The 26,336-nt window shown below is 34.4% G+C and overlaps 3 protein-coding genes across 4 annotated transcripts; 2 read left to right on the top strand and 1 right to left on the bottom strand.

The window, feature by feature from the left end:
• The first annotated feature begins 9,708 nt into the window (after positions 1-9,708).
• On the top strand, positions 9,709-12,881 carry LOC144556567 (peroxisomal membrane protein 11-5-like). 2 transcript variants are annotated; one of them, XM_078304955.1, is made up of 8 exons: positions 9,709-9,879; positions 11,155-11,352; positions 11,661-11,735; positions 11,828-11,902; positions 11,987-12,067; positions 12,156-12,206; positions 12,288-12,461; positions 12,563-12,881. In XM_078304955.1, the coding sequence occupies exons 2-8, from the start codon at positions 11,158-11,160 to the stop codon at positions 12,596-12,598; spliced, it is 687 nt and encodes a 228-aa protein (XP_078161081.1). In that variant the 5' UTR covers positions 9,709-9,879; positions 11,155-11,157; the 3' UTR covers positions 12,599-12,881. The 2 variants fall into 2 exon arrangements, with proteins under 2 accessions (XP_078161081.1, XP_078161080.1); XM_078304954.1 differs by having other exon boundaries at positions 9,740-9,879; positions 11,151-11,352.
• A 726-nt stretch (positions 12,882-13,607) lies between these two features.
• LOC144557531 (zinc/iron-chelating domain protein) lies at positions 13,608-14,955 on the top strand. Its single transcript, XM_078306112.1, has 4 exons — positions 13,608-13,963; positions 14,061-14,139; positions 14,476-14,563; positions 14,657-14,955. Exons 1-4 carry the CDS (start codon positions 13,688-13,690, stop codon positions 14,739-14,741), a joined length of 528 nt encoding a protein of 175 aa, XP_078162238.1. The 5' UTR covers positions 13,608-13,687; the 3' UTR covers positions 14,742-14,955.
• Positions 14,956-19,525: 4,570 nt separating this feature from the next.
• On the bottom strand, positions 19,526-24,759 carry LOC144556964 (RNA demethylase ALKBH9B-like). Its single transcript, XM_078305478.1, has 7 exons — positions 24,447-24,759; positions 23,928-24,207; positions 22,950-23,276; positions 22,779-22,864; positions 20,264-20,574; positions 19,964-20,035; positions 19,526-19,883 (listed from the first exon to the last, which is right to left on the bottom strand). Exons 2-7 carry the CDS (start codon positions 24,142-24,144, stop codon positions 19,694-19,696), a joined length of 1,203 nt encoding a protein of 400 aa, XP_078161604.1. The 5' UTR covers positions 24,145-24,207; positions 24,447-24,759; the 3' UTR covers positions 19,526-19,693.
• Positions 24,760-26,336: the final 1,577 nt, after the last annotated feature.

Raw genomic sequence — 26,336 nt, 5'->3', positions numbered from 1 at the left:
GATTGAATCTCAGCCATCTAAATCAATAATCTGCCTTCTTTTGATTAAATACATCCTTTTTCTGTGTAGAAGTCTAAATTTAGTGAAAATTATACCCGCCACATGTATAGCCACACATCTTGTCACAAATATTTTTGTTCTGCACCATTGGATCTGAATCAAAAATCGTGCAGATTAAATCTAAGATCTGTAAATTTTTTCTATGGAAGCGCTGCGTCTTTCCCAGCAAATTATCGTTTTGCCCTTCCCTCTCCGATCCTTCTTCCAAAAAAAGAAAAAACCCTTTACCCCTCCCTCCCCGATCCCTTCTTCCCGAAGAAAGAAAAAAACCGCCTCAGCCATCTCTCTCTCGCTCTCTTCCCTCAGCATGAGCACCAGCACCGATCCTGGCAAGCTGCTAGCGCCGCCTCCGGTTCGACTAGCTCCGACGATCCTACTCAGAACCCAATCGTAGCTAAAGTCGTTCTCTCCCTCGATCTCCTCAATCCCGATGAATCCTCCGCTAAGTAGGTTCAACCTCCGCGATCCTACTCAGGTCTCCTTATCGTTTAATTTTTTTCAATACAGACTGCTACATGATTTCATAGTTAATCGAGGCCTCTTTAAAATGTTAGATTGGGACTTATCTCCAGTGTTAAGGTACAGAAGTTAAATCGAGATTGGATTTCATTCTTTAGGTCTGATGGGAGAACTTATGATCAATTGGTTCAGTTCGGCTCTGAATTTCTTGAATCAGCAATAGTGCGTACCAGCTAATGTGTACCGATACCAACTGGTTTCAACTTCTAACTTGCAAGCATCTAAATTTTGGTGAATATGGGAAATTATGCTGCTAGAGAGCAAGAAAAGTGTACACATTGATATACGGCTATTTTTTTCTGTTATTTAACATAGGCTCCAGTAATTTTTGTGTTAAAGTTTACTTGTAGAAAAAAAAAACCTTTATGTAACTTTACACTGCAAGTTCCCTTCTCTTTACCATAAATCAGCTATGAATCTCTATAGGAGGTTTGGAAGGCTTAAATTTGAAGTGAACTATTGAACTCAATAGTGCTCATATAAATATATAATGCTATATACATGACAATCTCTCAAAAGTGTCATCTCTTTTGCCTAAGTTTTTCTGGAATCTAGGGTGTTCAATAGTTTTGAATGGTGCAGAAATCCAAACTAATGGTCACACACTTAGTTTCTTTTGCGTGCTTAATTTTCAATTTGTTAAAGTCTTATTATGTCATTTTGAAACTTTTCAGGGATGGAGAAAATGCAAGAAAAGGCCTTGGGAAGTAAAACCATGAACTTCCATGATTTTTTTTTTCATCTCTTCAAGCTAGGAGGCTATCTTCCCAGAGAAGATCTCAGCTCTGGCTTTGTTGCTATATATGACCATGCCTTACAAAGAACAAACTGATAATGTTTTTCTTTCTTTTTTGTGAAATGGTTGTTAAAATATTAGTAGTAGTTTAAATTATTTTTCTCTAATTATTTGATGTGTTGTAGATGACATATGCTATAGCAATTGAAGATGTAAGAATGGAAGTAAAGATGCTAAAAGCGTTATCAGGTTACACACATACGGTAAAGTTTTATGATGTATGCAAAGATGCCGAAAATGTCTACATAGTCATGGAGTATGTTTCCTAAAAAATTATGTTATTTCTTTAATTGGGGATGAATCTGGTTCTTTTATCTTCTTGATACATTCAAAATAAACTGTTATTTGTTGGTATATGAAATAGCAGTGGGGGTGTATTGCATATCATAGCATTTGCACTTTGCAGTCATGAAGCAACTCGGTGATAAATAAGGACTACGAGCTCAATAGATCGAAATTTATCTTTCAAATGAGATCCCTCTTACCTGGTCTTGCTCTTCCATTTTAGCTTCCCCTTTTGAATTTTATCAATGTGTTTGTTAAAACCGCTATTGACAGCTTGCTCATACCTAAATCGCGAGTCTGAGGAGGTTATGGGATATAAAGTCGAAGAGCTTCTTGGAAGAAATTAATCACTGTATTTTTTTTTCTCCATTTTAATAAAATACTCTTTTGTTTGTTGTATTTTATTATAATAAAATACTCTTTCATATTTTATATCTCCTTTGAGGATTAATTTTCTTGTGAATTTTTTGGGGTTTTTGTTTGCTTAGATTTTAGATTTGAGATATGTTCATTAATTTGAGGATTAATGTTGGTATCTGTATCTGCTTTATATGTTACTCGATAGATTGAAAATTGGGTAAATTATTTTAGATACAGGTTAATGTTGAGACTTAGGTACTTCTAAAATTAAAATATCAAAATACACTTTGTCTTAAATTAATCATATTAATCAACTTGAAGTTCATTGATTAAAACAGTTTGTTTACTATGTGCAGACTCAACATGCCGTGAGGTGCTACCAAATGTGGTGTCAGCGTATTGAAATTACTTCAATAGCTTTTAGGTTGTTTGTTTTGTTTTAGCTTTGTATGTTTATGATTTTTATTAGAGAATGTTATTCTTTTTTATTCCTATATTCAATTCAGAAATAATATCTTTGGTTTACATTCAGCGATATTTATTTTCTCTATTTTTTTATGAAAAAAAATACTTTAGTAAATTAGGTTTTCTACATAATTTGCTCCCGTTGCTGTGCACGGGCACGATTACTAGTATATTTATATCAGCGTATAGGCTGCACAGATGAATGCACCGGAATCAACGCGAAAATACAAAAAAAATGTAAGGAGACATGAATTCGTATCCGCTGAGATATCTCAAACTTTGTGTGACTTTATGTCTTGATGGAAAATCTCAACCGTTTAAATACGTTCTGCACAAATCTCAAAGCACAGATAATACTGACCCCTACATCACCCTCGAATAGGCACCGGACACGTCGGTCACGCAAAAGTTGAGATATCTCAGAGGATATGCACTCAGGAGACATGGCCACATGCGCACTGAATTCGTATCCATTGATAAATCTCAAACTTTGGCGTGACTTTATGAAAAATCCCAACCGTTTAAATACGTTCTGCACGAATCTCAAAGCACACATAATACTGATCCCCTACATCACTCCGAATAGACACCGGACATGTCGGTCACGCAAAAGTTGAGATATCTCAGAGGATACGCACTCATGGGGACTTGACCGGGTCCGGATCCCCTGAAGTAACTAAAATTTGAGTTTGGATCCCGACCAGTTCGAGATAGAATTCTGGATTCTTATTCAACGGCCCGGATCCAAAAGTCAAATTTTAAGTTACTTCAGGAGATCCAAATTCCACTTCTCTCCATCCTACTCTCCGAGGGAGTTCCTCTGAGATATCTCATATTTTGCATGAACGACGTGTCCGATGCCTATTCGGGGATAGCGCAGGAGCCAGAATTATTTGAGCATTGTGATTTGTGCGGAACGTATTTCAACGGTTGTGACTTTCCAGAAAGTCACGCAAAATAAAAGATATCTCAGAGGATACGAATTGCCAATCTTCTCTTATTTGTTGCGTAAACCGGGTTCATGTTTAGTATAAGAACCGTATAAGAACCTTAACACTGAAGAGTGAAGAGTATGTCAATGATTCAGATATTGTATTCTGTCATTAATGTTATGAATCAAGTGCATAGAATAAATAATTTTAGACAAATGCATGGGGCCGACCATCTCTCTCCTTTTCATGTACAAGTGAACCCGGTTCGGAAAATGTTACAAACCGCAAGTTGCAGAGTGGGCTAAAAATCAAGATTTTGATTTTTTAATCTTCTGAAAAATTGAAGAGGCTTCGTTAAATACGATCATTTATGTGTTCGCTACTGTGCAATTTGCCCCTTTTTTTTTTTGCTTATCGATCAATTATGATTTATATGTCGTATAAAAACGGCTCATTAATTAGCTTTTTTCTATATTAAATTCTCTTCCAATGCAGTCGCATTTTCTTTTCTTCAAATAAACGTGGTTTTCATGTCTGGTTGCTGTGAGAATTATACCTTCGCTCAATTCAAGCTAAGATGGCTTAAATTATTCTTATGTAATTGCAGATTGTTACTTAAGTAATGATTCAAATTATCTTGAAGAGAGAGATAAAAAAAAATGTATGTTTTTGACAGTGAGTACAAAAAATAGAATAAGTATGACGTAAATTAGTTTGTTCGAAAATGATGATTAACTTATTCTACCTGTAATTCCACTATCTATTTTTGTATTCTTAGTTTGATGGCCTAACTAATTTCTTACTCCGCAATCAAATTTAATTTCAATAATAGTATATTTATAATATAATGTGTTAATAAAAAACGAAAACACGCAATTAGTGAAAATTGGTATCTTTTATATTAATATTGTCTTTGTTTTCGAAGGCGTTTGGTGATAAAATTCTAGTAATTTATAATTAATTAGTCGTCCTATGTTCTAACAATAAATTAAAATTTATCATCAAATTTAGGACAAAATTGACATTGTGGGAGCAACAAATCAAAATCCATGGTCAATTTTATTTGATAATGCCATAACAGCCGTAACCTCTTAACAAAAGTCTACCATTGGACTAACCTTATTTATATCAATAAGGTCAGTCCAATGGTAGACTTTTATTAAGAGGTTACAGCTGTTATGGCATTATCAAATAAAATTGACGATGGATTTTGATTTGTTGCTCCCACAATGTCAATTTTAATTAATACTACTTATATATAGAGATGGGCTATGGTGCATTGCAATGCATGGAGGGATTTGTGCATTGGATCATAAATCTAAAATTAAAAATCCAAATGACCGATCCAAACCGTTCATCTTGTTCTCCATATTAATATGTGCTTGGAGACCAAATTTGACATTTTTCTGAATTTTTTTACTATTTATTAAGTATTTTACAAAATTGTTGATCCAACGGTGGCATAACAAAACAGTAAAATCAGCAGCCACCGTTGGATCAACAATTTTGTAAAATACTTAATAAATAGTAAAAAAATTCAGAAAAATGTAAAATTTGGTCTCCAAGCACATATTAATATGGAGAACAAGATGAACGGTTTGGATCGGTCATTTGGATTTTTAATTTTAGATTTATGATCCAATGCACAAACCCCTCCATGCATTGCAATGCACCATAGCCCATCTCCTTATATATATATATATAAAATTTAAGACTTAGTTAAATAAATATATTCTAATTAATACTACTTATTAGAAAATAATTGACCCGGTCAGCCATGACTGATGGATCTCATATGCATACATAAAATATGGCGTTGGTCACTAGTCGCTACACCTTGTTACATTCCGTGGTCGCCATAGAGAATTTGAAATCATAGTTTATATATATAACAAAGACGCTAATTATTTGTCTGATGTTAATGTTACCGAAATAAATAAAATTATACGGCTTAATATCATTATTTGGTCAAGCGACATCTTACTGAAATTATCTGAACAATGCTTTTAAGTTTTAACAATACTCTAATTTGACCGGTTATTTCTTAAATTAAGCAGATTCATTAATGATTACTGATTAGGGCATATTGGTCATGGAATATTGACCGCATTTAATGGGGGTTATAACTTATAAAGCTTCTCTAGTTCTCTTTGAACTACTGATTCTATTTTTTTTCCTCTGTAAATAACCAGCTAACAAACCATGTTACTTCACCTGCTGCCACGTGAGACTTCTCCCAACCGAAACCCTTGATAATTTTAAATGGCAAAGAGAGTACAAAATGATTAGAAATTTAAAATCTCAATTTGTCCGGTTCTTGGATTTTATAATTAAATTAGCAGGTGCCACCAAACTTACTTGTTGGTAGTAGTGACTTAATTTGTTTCTCACCGCTGAAAGCCCGCAATTCATTATTAAATCTCAGAGTGATTAAACTTTGAGATTCTTTATCTTAAAATTCTCTAAAAATATTTTGATTACATGCTTTCGCTCTAAAAGCGGATCTTTTAACATTATTACAATAATTATAAGAATACGGTCAGAATAGATTGCAGTTTTGAAATTTAATTATAATTTTCTTATAAATATGTAAAATCAGGATGGATCTAGAAAATTTAGATAAGGATAGCTGCGAAATAAAATGTGAAAATATATAATGTGGGAGGTGGGATTTGAACCTAAAAACTTTCACAATCCAATGAGCAACTTTAACCACTACGTTGCAAAGAAATACTTGTTATTTTATGAGAGAGCTAAGTTATATTACAACTTAAGGAAAAAAAAATCAATTAAATTTTTAATATACACAATTAAAAAAATAGAATAATAGGAGTGGCTTAGCCAACTTTGAACTACACTAAGATCGGCCCTGTGTAAAATTAAGAGTCTTAATCCTCGTCTTTACAAAAAAAGAACTACAGAAATAATTAAACTGTCAAGTGATGCCTAGTATTATAAATCGCTAAATATTTTTGAAAAGCTTACGATTATGAGTTAGATTGGGACTTCAATTTGAAGAAGTATTTGTGCGTATTCGGACTTATGTTGAAAATAAATTGGTTGAAATATTGTAAAAATATACCCTTTAATTTTTAGAAGCATATTATATTTTATGGTTAAATTAGTTACCTATTGTGATTAGATTAAACATCAAGAAAAATAACTAAAACTTTTGTTTAAGAAAAGTAATTATAAAAAATTGATTTTTTTTTTTGAAGAAATAAATAAATTGAAGTTAGAAATCTTTTTATGGCACGTGCGCTACTTCTATTGGATGTTAGAATTAGCGCTGGCATAAGCCATACTCCTCTTGGATGAGTATTTTATTTGATCATATGGTTTATATTTTTTATTGTTGTGGCTTGAAGGTTTGCATGAACATAAATTTGAGGACTGTTACATACTCTCCTAAAAAATAATCTGTTTTAGAAAAATGATAAACCTTCTTTTTTTCTTCAACAATGCCTCGCACACCATGTTACTCCGATACGTTAAGGCACCGTATCCGTATTGGGTGCCTCACCCGATACGTATCGGATACCGGATGTGTTCGCGTATCTCTAACCTCTCGATACAGTCAAGATACGCCCTGGTACAGCTAGATACGCTCTAGATACGTGTCTGGATCATGAACCGCGACTGTGAACCGTGCACGCAGTCGTGAGCTGCGCGTACACCGGCCGAAATAAAACACTTATTTTTGCTCTCTACGTGAATCGAGCTTGGTCAGCCCAGATTTGAGCCGAAAGCTTTAACCACCGCACCACAGTGTTACATGCGACTAAAGCCAATAATTATAGTATTTACAAATACTAAATTTAATCCTATAATTTTTTATACAAATTTGATTTAAGTCATGATAATATAAATACAATATATATAATAAAAAAAATATAAAATAGGCGTATCGTATTCTAGATTTTTGAAAATTGATGTATCACCATATCCGTATTGTATCCGATACGATACGATACCCGTATCTATATCTATGCAACATAGCTCACACATTAGCATCTAGTCCAGTGGAGTTGGAATAGGGTTGAAGGATATCTGGATCTGACGAATGATTAATTCGACTTATGATATTTTTTAAGAGCATTTTGCGAAAAAGAGACTTATTATGACAACTTGTTATATCCATAGTCACAAGATTCGCGAATAAATTATTTTTTTGGTAATGCCGAACCGAACGCTGAATTATTCGGTTAACCAAACTTTGACCGAATTAAACCCGAATAAGTAGCGAATTTTATGATTTTTTTCCGAATTTTCCGAATTATTCGTGAATTTTTTCCGAATTTTTTTCATAACAGTTTTTTTGCAGGACTGAAATTTTTAATTCAGATAAGTCGAAATCATTCCCGAATTATTTTCGAATCACAAATTTTTGATCTTGCTGAACCGAACCCGAATAATTCATTTGTATCTTGCAGAGGAAAGATGGATGCTGAATTTTATGGAAGTCCTTGTTAAAGAAATGTTCGATTATTATAGAGCCTATTAATATTAAAATGAAAATGAGAAGTTAAAATTAATATTATAGAGCCTATTGAAAGTAAAACTTATTGTCATTTTAACTTCTTTATTTGATCAATAATAATGTTTGTAATTTCTTTCAGTATACTTTAATCGCAGGAGTAATAAAATATAAATTTCTCGATATTAAAATACAAGTAACCTTTGTTATTAATCCTTTTGTAAAAAGCGTCGGCTAAGAAATATAAATTCTAAACTCTCCTTTTTAGTTGTTTTGCCACCCTCCATACAAAATGCAGACAACTTTAGTAATACTAAAAATATATATACTTCATTATCAAAATTTTAATTATATATTGTTTAAAAAATTACGAGCTAAATAATTAATCAAAACGTTTTATATAATCCAATATTGCAATACTTCATACTTTGGGATATTTTGAAAGTTACGTTTTCTTCGGTTATCTCCAGTTTCTACGGACTGGAGACGACTCCCTTCTAGCTTGATTTCAGTTGTACCCTCTCCAGTGACAGGTCAGCCCATTCCTAAAAAAAAAAAAGATTTCTTGCGAGATTTTATATTTTTTATTAAAAAATGAAAATGAAAGGGCTCTCAACTGAAACAATTAATAAATCTCACTTCTCGAGGTAGGATAGATATGTATCAAAATGTTGAATGGACAAGTTCTTTAGTAAACCAGTGCAGGACAGATGTATATAGGCATATTGTACTCAGCTTCATAACAGCACAGGCGCATGTAAATCTTGGAGCTTAGCGCCTCCTCAGCTTTAACGTCAATTTTAAGCGTACGCTACATATACACCTTAGTGTCCCAGAGTAACATGGTAGAAAAATAGCTCCGGTTATATAATAAATATATTATCTGCAGCAAATAAAAATTAGATTTTAATACTTTATTATATCATTTAAATTTTTTGTTATGAATTAGATTTTAATACATGTTACTTTATTGTTTAATGTAACATGATAGTAAAATAACTTTATTTTTCGTTGCGGCATGACACGGTACGACACATGAGCAAAATTCTAGGTGGAACCTAAATTGTATTCGCGACTCTCAAAGCGACGTTCTTTTTGTGACTTTATTTCCAACTAATTCGAGAACAAAAAAGTAACATGTATCAAAATCTAATTCATAACAAAAAAATTAAATGATATAATAAAGTATCAAAATTTAAATTTTATTTGCTGCAGATAATATCTTCATTATATGACCGAAGCTATTTTTCTACCATGTTACTCTGGGGACACTAAGGTATATACTATGAAGCATACAACACAGCATAAGACCAATGTCACGGCATGTTAATCACAATATGATGGGACACATCACTTTTTTTTCACTCTAGATGCAACTGCTCCTCCTGAATAAACATGAATCTGCTCGTGCTGGTTCTCACAAGGAGGATTTCTAATATGTATATTTTAGACTATTTTGTATTGTCTGAATTTTTAAACTTTTTTAAAGATTTTTTTGTTTGTTTTAATTTTTCTATTTTTAGCTGTCTACAACAAATTTAGACGATCTTTGGCTACGCAGAGTTTGTGAATTCGTATCCCCTCAGGTTACCTGACTGAGTAGAATTAAATCGGACGGTCAAAAAATGGATTAGCACGCATTTCAAAGCACAAATAATCCTGCCCCTCTGTCATCCCGAATCCCGACCGGCTGAGAGTAAATCTGAGCCGTCCGTTTCAATTGTGTTGAGTCAGGTAGCTGGAAGGATACGGATCCGGATTTTGGTGGGTTCTTCTTGTGTGCACATTGTTTTGTTTCTCCTAAAAGAAAAAAGTGGGATAAATGAGATACGTCAGCTTTATAATTCCCCATTAAAAAAGAAAAAAAGGATCCTCATTTTTTAAGGAATTTCACATTGTTGCTTCACTCAAACCTGTGATCCCGTAGTAGTCGGAATTCTCCCTGCCCTCTTCTCTCTTCTCTCTGCTCTTCGTAAATCGATCAGGTACCAGCATAATCCCCGATCCATTTCCCTTTTTCTCTAATTCTCGTAATTAATTTGATTGTCGCTTTCTGGATTGGTACTTCTCTGACGATTTTATAATCTTTACTTGACGAGTTTTAGTGTATCTCCTGTATAGTTTCTTGAATCACCGGACAATCGCTGATGACATGAATTTTTTTCTTCTTCTGATTTGGTTTTCAATTGTTGAAAAGCCTGAAAGAGATTTGAAGAGCAGATTATAAATCTCCTAGAAGGGCTCTCTTTTTCTCAAATAAGATATTATGGCTATTTTCCCTTTGCATATGTAGATTATTTAGTTATTTCGCGCTTAAAGACCCAAAATTTTCTCCTTAACACAATAGAACTAATTTGATTTTCATGGTACGCGCGGAATGGGTACATGCCTTTTGTTTCTTATTCTTATTTTAAACAGAGCATAAACTGCTTATTTTAATTTGTTTATCCAGTCACTTATGACCGGGTTATTGTATTTATTAAAATACACGCCATCTAATTGTTAAAGTAGCTGGGGTAATTTAGCTCATAATTCTGTTTAAATTTAGTGGGTAAGTTGAGTCGTAGAGTAAATTTTTTTAGGGACTTGAATTAGGCTATTTTCTATTTTTAGTTAAAGCATTGTTAGCTAAAAATTCAAAATAGATTTACAAAGGACTTCACAACACATGTAAAGCTCAATCAAAGAATTAACTAGTAATTTATTAGCTGTGTAGATATTTGTAATAAAAAAGTTTCCCATGTTTTGGCTCAAAACGAATAGCTTGAGTTGGCGGAATGGGTTTGAGTCAAGACTCAAGAGTGCTTCTCTCAAATGCACTTCGCAATTGAATATCTTACTGATTTGAATTTTCATATATCATGTCATTTACAGTTTTTAACCGTGAGCTTGTGCCACCCATGTTACAGTTGATTTGTATTTAATCAGATAAAAATTATATAATTGGTTTTTAATAAAAGAATTAGGCAATAACCTACTTGCCTCAAAAAAAAAAAAGAGAGAATAAAATTGGTTGCTTCTTCAGGCAAACTTTGACTTAGTATTGTATTGCTTATCTAGTAATAAGAGGACAAATTGCTATCCTCGAATGATTAGTCCAAGCTGCATTGATTGTACTGCAGTGTCATGGTCTATGAAATCAACTTTTTATTTGTTAGTCAATGCAAATCCTTTTGAAATTTTTTAGAATGTTCATATGGTATTTTAAATATTTGAGATTTCTTATGTTGTGTTTTCCCCCCTTTTGTTCGTAAAGCTAGAAAATGAGCACCGCACTGGATACAACAAGAGCTGAATTGGCACTGCTAGTTCTATACCTGAACAAAGCAGAAGCAAGAGATAAAATATGCCGGGCTATTCAGTATGGATCAAAATTCATAAGCAATGGTGAACCCGGCACAGCCCAAAATGTCGACAAAACCACCAGCCTGGCCCGCAAAGTTTTTCGCCTTTTCAAGGTTCCCTCCTTTTGTTATCTTTTCTATTTGAAATTTTACCTTAAACTTTTAATCTCTGCCTAGAAGGATTATATGCAAGTTTTTCCTGTAGGTACGCTTGCTGTTTCTTGTTTGTCTGGTATATCTGATATTTGGGGATTTTGAAGGGACAAACATAAAAAAATCATTATTGTTTAATATGAACATTTTATGCTTCATGTGAAAGTGACACCTAATGAAACCTAGAGAACCTTGGGAATTTACTCCTGGTTGAGAATAAATTAGAAATATAGAATTGTGCTTTGTTCTAAATTGCTTATTTCATGCAGTTTGTTAATGACCTTCATGGTCTTATCAGTCCACCTGCTGCAGGAACTCCGCTTCCACTGATTTTTCTTGGAAAGGTATATGTACTTAATAGGATTCACAGTGTACATTTCGTATATTTACTATTCATTCTTCTTTCTAATTGTGATTTCCTTGTATGGATTTATAGTCAAAGAATGCATTGCTTTCAACTTTTCTCTTCTTAGACCAAATCGTATGGGCACACCGCACTGGAATTTACAAGGTTAGCTTCTCCTTCCAGCCATATATTTTTTATCTTACAAACTGAATTCACGGTGATAAGTTATAATTTATTTATTTATTACAGAACAAAGAGCGTGCCGAGTTGATTGGCCGGATATCATTGTATTGCTGGCTTGGTTCTTCGACTTGCAATAGCTTAATAGAGGTTAATTTGCGCCTAGATTTTCTTTGCTGCTTCATGTTTATTACTTAATTACAATGAAATCATTCACTAATTGTCGGGTCTATTGCAGGTGGCTGAGATAAAGAGGCTATCCAAATCGATGAAGAAATTGAACCCCAATGTATGTATGATTAGCTCTGTGTTATCTTTCCTCGCTCGTCTTAGTTAAAAAGAAAACTTATTTAATTATCTGTATTAACAGGATGAGCAGTATGAAGCGAAGCTAAAGAAATCTAATGAGAGGTTGCTAGCCCTTGTGAAGACATCTATGGACATTGTTGTAGCTGTTGGGCTGCTCCAACTTGCACCCAAGAAAGTCACTCCACGTGTCACCGGTGCTCTTGGCTTTGCTAGCTCCCTCATTTCTTGCTATCAGGTTTGATAAATTTATACTGGTCCCTTGTTAATTACATTGCCTGTGTGTATCAAATCTCACCCTTCTAATATTTTTCTTTTTTTCTTTTTTTCTCTTACCAGTTGCTTCCAGCTCCAGCTAAGGCGAAGGTGAACTAAGGAATGCTCTCTCTGGCAGACGGTCTTGTCTTTTAGCAATAATTAAGGGATAAGAAAATAAATTTACCAGATGGCAACATGTCTGGGTAACAGACAAAGCTCGTCTCATGCCAGGTTTAGATGTTTAGTATTGGTGCCACTTGATCATAGACCATAACGCCGATAGATTTTGATTAGAACGCAATTCTAAATTAATGGTGTTTGTATTGGGCTAGTTAAATTCTTATTATAAACTTGTTGATTTCATTTTTTTTTTTTATTCGTGGCATGCTTTGAGCTTTTCTATATTTTTTAAAGGTAATTTCTGCCCTTTTGTTTGTTATTTCTATTTAAAATCATGCTCACTACATATTGCGTCGCACTTGTAAGAGGCTGTCAGTTTAACTCAAATATACTTTTGGTATCTTAATTCAGGATAATAAAATTGACAATGAATCTGCTTTCATTGCGTAAAAAAAAAATTCTTGATCGGAAGTAACTTAAAATGATGAAAAAGATGACTTCGTTTGACATGATTTAAACCACTTCAAATCACGACCTGGGATGAGATTTGACGAGAATTTTATCTCTACCATTTTATTTTTCGTGTCCCTAAAGTTTCTAAACGAACGAAGAAGACAGGATCGTCCGGCTTAAAATTCAACAAAAATTTCCAATAAAATAAAATTCTTCCTTACGAACCAGGTTATCCAATCTAAAAGTTGAATTCTAAAACAAAATTGATTCCAATCATACAGTAATGAGATAGAGGTCCGGGGATCAGATTCAGTCTGATATTAGATCAAATCAATTCGATCAGCATCAAAATTCATGCAAACTTGATTAGCACAAACTTAAAAATTATTCGTGCGAATTTTAATGTAGATCGAATAGCTCTGACAGGACAAAGAATAGAATTTGGTCCAATACCCATTGGACCGCCCCAGCATCCTACAGTAATTCTTCATGGTTCGGATCGTAGTGCTTGCATTAGGCCTCTCGATGTACGGAATTTAACCCAAGCCCATGTAATTTTTATCCCAAAACTTGAAATTTGATTCTTTCTACTCGACCAATCCGAAATCCGATATTGCAATTATAGACTTGGAAATGGCAATGACCGTTTGTCTCGGCCGCGTGCTAACAACACCACCTCTGGCCGCTGCGGTGCGGTGCGCCGCAGGTAAGAGAACCGCCTCCACTTCTTCTTCTACCAAAAACAGAAGGAACACTGCGGATACGGTGGATAAAAAGAAGAGGGAGAGTAAGCGCACCGAGCCCACGTGGCAGTGTGCCAGTGGCTGCGGTGCCTGTTGTAAGCTCGCCAAAGGCCCAGCCTTCCCCTCTCCAGAAGATATATTCTCAGACGATCCTGGTAACCTTCAGGTATACTTCTCAAAACATTGGCTGACATGTGGGCCTCACAATCAGAACATGATTTTTTTTTTTTTTTTTTCATTTTCTTGATTCTTTGAAATGGCAGCTATATAAGAGTCTCATTGGCCCAGATGGATGGTGTATTCACTATGAGTCTGACACAAGGAGATGCTCCATCTACAACGGTACCTGTTCTACGAAATGCCTCAATGAGTCTATATAATCCCCCTGTCCAAACTGAATGCGTTTTATTTTAGGCATAGTCCATTACAGTCTATGTCGCTTATGTTTGTGGAAAAATTATCAAATTTTTGACATATTGCAAGCTCACCTCAAGTATCCTAGTATTTCAAGTAAATTAAACTGATTGGAAACCATATTGGGAGTTGAGACCGCTTCAGTACCACATGGTACAATGTAATTTGTACCATACAACAATTTTTTGCATGTGGTACGCTATGACAACAGATGAAATTTTGTTTCTCTTCTACTAATTTTTTCATTTATTTGTTATTGTTTAGAGAGGCCTGTTTTTTGTCGGGTAGAACAAGAGGTATTTGAGAAGCTTTACGGCATAAAGTCATGGAGATTCAATCAGGAAGCATGCACGTATGAATTTTGAGCCTCTTATTTTATTGGATGTATTTTCTAGTTGTTCTGTTTATATCCGCTTTTGAACATTATTATGTTCTCTTTTTCTAGTGCTTGCATAGATACTATCAAGGCGGTTTATGGAACAGGAACACAAGAACTTAAGAATTTCAAGCAGCTCACAAGAGGCAGATAGGTTTCTCTTTATCTGTTTTCCACCACAATCGATTAGTCATGAGTGCGTGTCATGTTTGGTTTAAAATTAATCAGAATTTTACTAAATATTTGATCAGTTGCTTCTTAGTAGTTTATTGTTAGTTTTATCTTCTTCTTCTCTTTTTGAAAAAGTAGCAGCAGTTTATTGCAAGTAGGTACAAGATATCAATACTTGGTACATTTTGTGTTGATCTGATCCATTTTTTTCATATATTTATGCATGGGATATTCTTTAGGTCCTAACAATGTAACGACAAGTGCTAATAGAATTAAATGAGACGAGTAAAGATTTGGAATTATAAAGTAGAAATATTTTTGATGAATTAACTAGTGTTTAATCTCTCTAAAGAAAGCATGTTGGGTTATAATTTACACTCATACAATTGTTTGGTAAGAGTTGGTCTTTCCTACTGACCTGTTTCCGTGGAATTTGGAAAGTAAATGCACACATTTCGTCAGTTTTACTATTTGACTAGCAAAAGGAGAAGTTTCTCAAATTTCCTTTATTAATTTGGTACCTTTATTTAGGTAATACAAATATTATTCATAAAGTTCGTAAATGTCAAATGAATAATAAAATTGTCCAATGAAATATTGAGGGACATCTATATTTTCATTTATTTGTTCGTGAAGATATTGAAAATAATAATATTAGTGTAATATGAATATCATTAAAAACCTAATTGTGAAGTATGAAAAATGCACATGCATTAGTTATGTCATATATATGGTATGTGAGAGCTCTAGATATGCGTGAAGAAGTACTTTTTATTCAGGTAATATGTTTGATGGTTGCTCTGGCTGAAGGAGGGCTCATTGGCCAGTTCTATATTCATCTAGAAATAGAAGCATTCCTACATGTCAAGATGCATGGAAGCAGCAGGTTTATGTTGTGTAATCATTCCTGCTGCTTGGTATGAATTATAGACTCAGCAGTTTTTTTGTTGTCTAATTATACCTGCTGCTTAGTTTAAACTCTCATCCGTGTAATTGTGTAAATATATTTGAATGTCTAGTGTAGAACTTTTGGAATAGATTTGGCTCTATAACATCTCAAAGTATTTTAAGCACAAATGAATGTAAGAATGAAATATGTTTGTTTCAGTACGTGTCAAGTTGTCTCTAAATTATTATTTTAATTCTCACATTTATTATGACTTGTATGTCTGATGTATATTCTGTGTATATATTTCGTAAGTCTAATAACCCAAGCTCTAGTCTGATCTTATCTCAAAGTCATTGATTTTAATTATAGAGTCACGCTGTTGCCTTTTTTATTATCTTATCTCAAAGTCTCGAATGATTTTTTTATTTTTATTTTTTTGTATTCAGATCAAAGTCTCAAATCATTAAAATCGCAATACAATATTTTTTAGATGCTTGATGTTCTGATTAGTTAATTATATATAGTAAGAGGGCAACGGGTGTTACTTTAGGGAGAAACAGTTCCCCAGTTCAATTCCGTCTGATGTTAAATAAAGGTCTTAGAGCATCTACATCTCTGAAATTATTAGAGTTTCTAAGCTAATGTGACAGTTTCTAATCCAGTTTCAGAAATGTGAGAGAGTTTTTTATTTAGAAACTATGCAGAAAAGTTTCTTATTAGATATCTCTATTGATGTCATCTATCGTCAGTAGGCAAAATTCGCCCTCTCTTCCTCATTTGATCAGAGATGTGTGCATCTGCATTTTCTCATCGTACGTCATCTGTCAACTGTCGTCCTAAAAAAAATTACGGTCCTGCTCCTCACCAACTCGCCTGTTCTGTTCTGTTAGGCGTCCTCCTCTCCTCATCGACGCTCGCCTGTTCTTTCTTTCGCTTTCTCCTTTTCAATTTTCTTCCATTTTAAGTTCATTATTCATCCTTTTTGCTTTTCTTCGCTGAGTTAGTTAGAAATTTGAATATGGTTGTATACCAATAAGGATAGCATCCCGGTTTTCCTTTCCTTTCATTATATATTAACATTATTTTGTTTCGCAACTAAGTATGCGTGAAATTGTGCATTTATAAATTAAACTCGTCTTGGTTAACTGATCTTTAGTTTTTCATAGCCTCGTCCTTCAATTCAACTTTCTATAACTAATGTTAATATACATTGAGCATTATATCTTGGTTAATTGATTAAGATCCAATTTTTCAAATAGCCAATATACCAGCTAAGCATATACCAGTAAGAACTAAAAAAGGATTGATCGAACCAGCTGACATTGCCTGACTGAGATTGCCAAAAAATTAATACTTTAATCCTTAGTTTGGGAAGAAAGACTTTTGATGTTTTTGTATTTGTGTTGTAAAATATGGTTTATAGGCTGTTGGAGGTAATTAACCCTGCTTCACTAAGACCAGGGTCTATGGTTAGACTTATATAGCAGTCCTAGTTATATTGGAATAAAAGCTATCTGCAGTGGCTATTATGAAGTTTGTTTAGTTATGCATTGCATTTTTTGTTTTCATTAGGCTTTTTTACTTTATACACACCTCCTATGTACTTTAAGGTACAAATTAAATTTCTTGTTGGAGTAATTTGAATGTTAGACATTTTAGTGAGGGATAGATGAAACTGCCTGCATATATGTCTTAAAGGACACAACTAGAGAGCAAACTATCTTGTGCTCTTGTGCATAATTTATTATGTATTAATGGAGCTACTGTGAAAATAACAAAAGGCAATTACATTAATTTTCTAAGAGCTTTAATTAAATATAAAAATTAAAAACAGTTTGCTTTAAATCATTAAAAAATCTTTAATACAATTGCACTTGTCAGACATATATAAAATGAGCAATAAGATCCTGTACTCACGGATACTATTTTTTTTTTTTTTTGAAATAGTAAATGCTTGTTACTATTAATAATGATGTTTCTCTCTTCTAGTAAGCAAGTTTAACCATGTATGTTGGTACTGGATTTCTGTACTTAGGTTGTAACACTTGTTTTCTATATTTCTTTTACACGTGTATCAGATGTACAATCATTAGGTTGCCTTTTTTAATGGATCTTTAGCTCAAACATTTGGACAAAGTCCCTGAATCTTCGGGGGATGATGGTTCGAATCCATCAAGATCCTTACATAATATGTAAATTGAATTATGAAATTTTACATATTGATCGTCAACTTTCTTTAGTATTAATGAAAAAGGTTCAAACATCACATAATTCATACCAATAGGTGCAAGAAGGTCAGTACCAATTGGTACAATAGTTAAAAAAGGGGCAGAAAAGCTCCATTATGATATCTGAGTGTCAAAACTAAGTTAAATTATCAAAGAATATGTTCAACAATGCATCAAAAGTCCTAAAAATAATCAATTTCATACTACAATCAAATTGAAATCTTTGCTTGTAAACATTGAACTACAAACAAACTACAAACAAATGACAAACAAATTGAAATCTTTGTTTCATAAGTATCTCACTTGTGTGTAAACTTTGAACTACATACAAAGTGAAATCTTTGCTGGTAACACTACAAAAGATACTAAATCACAAGGAAACTTTGAACTACATACAAGGTGAAATCTTTGCTAGTAACATTACAAAAGATATTAAATCAAGATGATCGTAAATGCTCCTGTACAATAAATGCTTTTGTAAATGCCCGTGTACCAAAAAGCTATATATTTATGAGATCTCTTTGGTTCATCAGATGATTTTATATGATTTTCTCGAGATTTCCCTACAGGTCCTTTTAGTAATATTAGTTAGATTATTTTTTACTTTCAAACAAAGATGAAACGAAAAACCTTCATAATATTTACAAACTGCTAGTCAAATCAATTAATTTGTCACTATATATTCTCGTAGCTAGCTAAATATTGAGACCTGGAGCAAGTATTGGAAGCGTGGCAGCTGATTCCCCTCAAACCTTCTACGGGAAAGTCAATAATCTCATGTAAAGAAAGGGCCGGAATGGGTCAAACATCAACTAAAACTTACTGATTAATTAACCAAGAAAGGGATTTCCAGAAAGTTCTACCGAAGCAATAAGAACGATATTTAGCTTCACGCACCAGCAAATAAAATGTTTGCCCAAATTTTATTATTTCACAGTAGACCTAATCAGAGAGGAGAAGCAAGACACGAGCGATGCTCCAATTAGGGATTGTTTAATGTTCTGATAATTTGGTGCTGTTAAGTTGAAAATGTCACGCAAGTAAGATTTCTTCACTGTCAACAGAATGGAAACAAAAAATTGAAACCTTGCTGTCTATTTATTCTTACAAAATATCAAGTTTTGGTATTAAATTAACTTTCTGAATAGAATGAAATTGATCCTTGAGCTTTACAAAGAGCCAAATTAGTTCCTTTACTTTCCACACTAGACTAAATTAGTTAATATAATGAGAGTTACACATATGAATTATGATAGTGTTATACAATGTTGCTCAACACAAAAATAAAATAAAATAATCATTCAGTGCTGCTTTCGTAAATTTATAATAGTGAGTCTATGGTACTATGCAAAGTGCAGATTGGTATATACTACGGATGAATATTTTTGTTTCCAAAATTCTAGCAATAATTAAAACATAAGCAGGGACTACAGTGCATATTTGCAGTCTCAGAGTCTGTCAAAAACTAGGCTTCCATCTCATATGTTAAAAAAAAATTGTTGATTCCCTTCATTTCACTACATTCCCTCCACTCTGCTATTTCACCAAAGTAGGTCATGAAGAGCAATTCTTATGTTATTTGTAGCTACCACTAATTGAAACATTCCATTTCAAAAATTCAAACTATATGAATATTAGGATTCTGAGATTTTTAGAAAGTGTAATTTGTTTCTCACCACCATTATAGTTATAATTACATGTGCAATCCAACTGAACTTGAGTGCCTAAATAATCTATTAGATTACAAACTGACATGACCTCACAAGAGACTGTTATAACAGTGGTACTTTTTCTTACATGAACTGCTCGGCCTCTTTCTTATCTCCTTCCCACAATTTTTTTCTGTCTTTTCCTACCCCTATCACCGGAGCCTTCTGCTGATCTCCTTTCCTTTCCATCAGCAGCCGAGTTGGAGTCAATAAGAGGCACCACCTTTTGTAGATCAGGTTCTAGGGCAAAACCAACCGGCCACTTAGCTCTTTTCATTTTGCGGAAGGTGATAGATATCCTAAGGTTCAATAAAAACGATGTGTTAGATAAGTATTTTTTTTTAACAAACAAGGTAATAAAAAGTTTGAAAATATTCACCGTTTGGATGGTACAGCTGGTACGCAATGTTTGGCAATGTCAGCCCCATTCCCATTTAAGACGAGGACAGACCTACAAAAATTAAGTATATAAAAGGATTTCTTAGTACAATAACCAACATATATTATTAGAAAATATTTTATCATAGAGCATACAACAAAAAGATAAATAGAAGTTTACACAAGATCCAGCCATGCAAGCAACAATTAAACTGACTCAAACTACTATTGTAAGCACCTCTACTGGTGCAGCGTTTTCAACATATATAAAATAACAATAAAATGAAACGAAAGAACATACCCAACTGGCAAGGGTATCGACAGAGAACCAGCGAATTCACCAGGCCCCAGAACTTTAAGACTTGTACCGAATAAAATACTGCATTCACTCACGAATGAGACCGTACAGAAAGGCCTGAGAAAATCGTGACTATCAATATGTGGCGGGATGCAGTCACCCGGTTCATAGATGTTCACGATACAACTATCAGGAATGCACGATGTTGGCAATACCCTCCATTTAATTAATCGTTTTATCATAAATTTGAACAAGTCCGGTATGGGGTCAGGTGCCACATCTCGCATTATCCCTGGTGGGTTACCATGCCGATCCTGAAATAGAAAGTGAAGAGCTATTGTTAAATTAATTGTACACAGATCTAGATGTAACAATAAAGTTGGATCTATCGGCTCTAGTCAACTTATAACCCTTAAAAGAGAGATTTATATTTAACAGAAAGCAAGTAATAAGAATGCATGATCGCCATTCAACTTGGAAGAAGAGCAGATTGTGGCAGTTGAGGCAATAACTAGTTGTTCAAGGGCGGAACTGCCAATTACATATCTCTGCATGCCGCTTACGATGGTCAAGAAACCAGACAGACAGGCCTTCAAGTCCCTAATTAACAAGCTGCAAGCAAGGCTGCAGGGGTGGCTAGGTCAGCTGATGTCATGAGGACTCAAGGAGGAAGATTACAGTTGCTTAACTCAGTCCTCTCATCAATTCTGGTGTATTTCATGGCTTGTTTCAAGCTCCTGGTTTGGGTAGTGGCAAGGATTGACAAAATAAGGCGGGATTTTCTCTGGGGCAAAGGAGAGGATTCCACAAGAGGTATGTCACTTCTAAACTGGAAGACATGTTGTCTATCAAAAAGGAATGGGGGACTGGGCATCTCCAACATAGAATTGCAAAATCTAGCACTCCTGCTTCGATGGTGGTGGCGTCTTTACACAACTTAACATGAATTGCGGCCTCAGATATAAACTACACGCAAAGGGCATGTTCAGCACCCTTCCTAAGGGTGAAGAATTAAACTTTTAATCTTTGCTAAGGAATTTGTGTTCGGTGAAGAGATAAGATTAAGAAGAAGGCTTTAATGTAAATAAAATATACATTTTAGTATACAAACTATTCGAATTAGAAGGATAGAAGAACAAAAATAACTTATTCAGCGAGATGCGCCAGCAAGCCTTAATCTGGCACTCATCTTAGAAAAACAAAATAACCATTAAAAATGTGTTTACAAAAATGATTGAGGAAAGGTTCGCTGATTCAGAAAAGGAGTTCACTGAAATCTCAATGGAGAGAAATAAGAATGACCAAATCCATTGAAGAATGATGTGTACAAAAACCACGTGACTGACTCATCTCCATCAGTTAAGGAAATAATATCACTTTGATGGATGTCTATGGAGAGAGCATCTCAGGCAGAAGCCATTCGTAACATCGGATTTTCGAACTGGTCACCGGAAAACTGACTATCAATGCCGGATGGACGAGACAATTTTTTCCCTAAACCTAGGGACAAAGGGGCTCTAAGGAGCTGACCTTTTTTATGATATTGTCCAGAAAAAGAGCTAAGGAGGCTCTAAAGGAAGCAAATTAGCTAAGGAAAGGGTGAACCCTGACTTGAAAATTTCAGCTAGGGAGGTGTTTTAATCCAGCCAAAGGAACACGTGTTCGGCTAGATTAAGAGTGATTAAGGCTAAAGGAAGACTAAGGAGGTAGTGCCAAACATGTACAAAGGGATTAGAGGGCAGATAGGCCAAAAATTTGGATGACAAGGGGATCCTTTTTCTGAAAAAGTCTCCTTACAATTAAACCTTTATTCCATTGGAGCACCAATTATCAGATTGGAGATGGTCGACAGATTGCTTCAGGTTTGATTCTTGGAATGGGTTACAATTGTGGGAAAAATCTGGAGTTTACAGCTCCATATCGGTTTACAAGATGCCACTGGAGGGAGGAAGGGCATTGTGGCCATTCAAAGAAGTCTGGAAAACCAAAGCTCCACCTACTGTCAGAATATTTGCTCTTCTTATTATAAGAAACAAAATCATGAAAAGAGACCTGCTCCATAGAAGGCAAATCAATTGTGTCACTAATTGTTTTATGTGCGAATGTAGCCAACTAGAAACAGTGACACATCTCCTATTTAGCTGTCCCTATGCATTGTTGGTATGGAGTTATATGCAAAGATTCCTCAAAACAAGGCTGCTGGTACAGAGACTGGTACAGTACCAGTTGCTACTGGAAATTCTTAAAATTCATGGGCGGATGTTAGTAAATCGCAGGAAATTCAAAGGAAGGAATGGACTACAAGGCAATTGTGCGCTTGTTGGGGGATTTGGCGACAGAGGAACAAACTCATATTCAGAGGGAAGAGAGTGAGGTCAGAGGTACTGGGAGATAGAATTTTGCAAGAGGGAACAATGTGGTTTAAATATTATTGAAATAGGCCATGTTTGAGGGGCCTTGTTGTAATTGTAACTATTTTTCATTTATACCAACCATTATATGAAACTGAAATACTTACAGGGGCATAGTTATAATTGCAACCGAATTGCATAGTGACACGGCCTTTGCCCCTCATCCACTTAGCAGGAGCAGAATATGTCCTCTCTGCAAATAAAGATTTTTTTTTTCAGAATAACAAGTACCTTAAATAAATCAGAATAGTATTAAAAAATTTATTTGAAATTCACACCTCCAAATTCACCCCTTCGGCCTTTGTCTTGCAAATCATACACAAATTCCACTATCTTCTTTTGTTCAGTCGGAGAGAAAACCCCACAATGCAGTTCCAGTCCTGCGACAATATTTGCACTTTCTCCTCGAACTCTCTCTAGGCTGACAAAGTCCTTATTCCGTCTCACATTCCTATATCTATTAAGCTCTTCCTGCTCCACGGACAACTTCCTTTTCCGCTTAACTCTCTCTCCTGCTCCATGGGAACCTCCATGAGAGGCATCAGATGGCTCTAGAGACTGGTACACACAGGGAGGAGCAATCACCATCGATTTTAAAGATGGGCCTGTGCCAAAGGAAAGGAAATTAGCCTTCAACATCCCAACTCCATTGATCCAAATAATCCAATCATGTATGAGAAATTGAGAATTAGCAAAGTGACGGTTCGAGTCAATGGCAATGGTGACGGATTCATTACCCCGCCAAGGTCACCAGAATGTTATTTTGGGGACATAATGGGGATGTGAGGCATATGTCTCTTATTGCACGGGACAAAGGGTGTTTTGGGCATTAGAAACCTAAGCTGTTTTAATCAGTCCTTAATTCTGAAAGCCGTGTGGCAAGTTGCTTCAAATTGTGACAAAATATGGGTTCAAGTAGTGAGAGCTAGGTATTTTTCTAGAAGAGGGTTTTGGGGCGTGAACAACACAAGGGATGTTAGTAGTTTGTGGCGCTCGATTCAGAAAATGGATTTTCTTCAAAGATCAGATTCTGTGGCATGTGGGGGATGGACAAGGTATAGCAGCTCTCAATCAACCATGGTTCCCTAATAGGGAAATACAATTGATTAGCAACAATGATCAGAAAGATGCAAGGGTATCACATTTGTTCAACACACAAACACAGGAGTGGAAAATTGAAGAGATAAGATCACGAAAAATTAGATAAAAAAACACGAAAAATTAAATGTAACAATATAAATGCGAAAGCGATTTACCTGGACGGAGACCCTGGATGTGACGGTCAATGGCGATGAAACATTCGTCGCATGAGTCTTCGCAGATAAAAAACAACCATTTTGAGAGAAACTCAGCAGCTATCTCCCGTTCCGATGCATCGGACGGCTCCACGGAGATGCTGGATATGCGACAGTGGATGGAAATGGCGCAGCTGTCGCATAAGTCGGAAGGTAGCCAATTAATATTGGTCGCCATCTCCCGCTCCAACGCAACTGGGATGCTAGGGTTTTGTATGGAGGAAAAGAAAGAGGAAGAGTCCTGTGATCGGAACCAAGAAGCACAAAATTTCAATTCAATTCAATAGGGATGACTTCAATAGAAACAAATTAGAATTATATTTTTCTAATTGGAAAGAATGTTTGAACCGTGAAGAATTCATTTGGTAATACTAAAAAAAAGTCAGCGTATTCTTGTAATTTGCCATTCATGCCATCAAGTAGGGTTTATACCTTCAGCAGAAATAACAGAAAAAAAAAATTTAATAAAATCAAGGTCACCTTGAAGAGTAGTAGTGTTCAATCGGCGTTTTAGTTCTTCTCTTCCAAGAACGAACAGCTCTAAACAAGTAAATAACCTAGCGGAGAAGAAGAGGACGAGAAGGAGTTTTTGATACCGTCGCTTTTGTTCCGTATGTTTCTCGCCAAATCCGATCGATCTGGAGAGGATTTTCTAACGCGATTTGGTCTCCTTGAAATCCCGTCGTTTTTCTTGGCCTCTCTGTTTCCGATCAGACACACGCCGCGAAATCCATTTCCAATTCTGATTTCTTTGTTTTGCTCAGCGTTCCGATCAGAGGTCCGAGAAGGTTAAAATAGGGAGATTCTTGGGGTTTTATTTATATTTTATTCTATTTTAGGCATTTAGCCGACTTTCTATTTAGAGTAAGGTCGGGAATAGAGCGACTGTGTCTGGGAAGAGATCTAATTTTGAATCTTTATTGCACTGGATAGGAATCTTCCGAGGAAGGCGCGAAATGATGCCAAACGGAGAGAGTGAGAGCGAGGGTGGACTGGAGGCGAACTGCGCACAAATAGCGGAACTGGAGAGTGAATACGCGTCCTCCTCGGAGATATCTCAGACTTCAAGTGGATCGTGTAAAATCTGAACCATTGAAATATTTTTCGTACGTATCTCAGAGCACAAAAGATGGTCAACTTTAAAATCAACTCAAAATTGAGAATAGAATACGGACTCAGAGCGATTGGGTTCTTTTTTATCTTTTCACGGATCCGAGGCTCTAATCCGCAGAGATTCTAACACGGATCCAACTGCTCGAAAAAATTGACAAAGCAGGATTAGGGGTGCCAATGATATTTTTAGCTTAGATGATAAAAATACGAGTAAGAGCTATTTTTTACGTTACTCTACAAGATAATTAATAAATATAAAATTATATATGTTAATTTTGTTTATATATATAACTATATAATTTTATTATTTATAATTAGATTGATTTATATTATATTTTATATAATTGTTTTATTTAATATAAAATTAATATTTCCAACATTTTATATATCAGTAATTTATGAAAAAAAATGTTTATACAATATTTTATCATTTTATTTGTATAATAATTTATATCTTCTAAAAGAATAGGATGAAAAATTATAAATGGGATAAAAAGAATATTATTTTATATTTTATAATTTTACATGCACAGTGCATTTTGTATTTTTAGATTAAATTGTATGCTATAAATCTATTCCTTAATTACCGTTATTTGTTTTGTTATATGTTATCTTAGTGGTATGGATTGAATATGGGTGAGTTAATTTTTAATAGATAAGGATAGAATATGAGTTAGACTAATTTTAAATTAATATGAATATAAGATTGCCTCTATCCAATCTGTACCGTACTGATTGGCACTCCTAAGCAAAGTGTCATATATACATCCAAATACTTTTAGAGAAATATTGTCTTTGTTATTTGAGTTGAGACTTGAGAGCTCCGAAAATATTTAATTTTAAAATTACAAGATGATTATTGAAAAAAAATATGAAAGTTAAACTAAGACAGAAGTATGGGTGAAAAAGATCGGATATGGTCAAAATTGTATGTTTTCATTTTTATTATTTGAATATGCATACAAATATGGATCGGATAACGAATACGGATTGGATATTAAACAAATACACATATCGATATAGTCAAATATGGGTGTAAAACTTGTTTAAATTAATTAAAATCATTGAAATTTATCAGAAAATATTTTTTTCAATACTATTATTTATTGGAAAATATATAAATATTACTAAATGATACCAAAGTTCATAATATTTATCTAATTATAATGATGAATAACGTAAATTTTGTTCATAATATATATTAAACTATATAATATATATCCACTATTCGAATACGAATAACTAAAATTTAAACCG

Source organism: Carex rostrata, chromosome 7, assembly GCF_964058835.1.
Source record: "Carex rostrata chromosome 7, lpCarRost1.2, whole genome shotgun sequence".
NCBI classification, from domain to species: domain Eukaryota; kingdom Viridiplantae; phylum Streptophyta; class Magnoliopsida; order Poales; family Cyperaceae; genus Carex; species Carex rostrata.
Note: the sequence above shows the minus strand (reverse complement) of the source record. Positions and strands in the feature narration are given on the sequence as shown.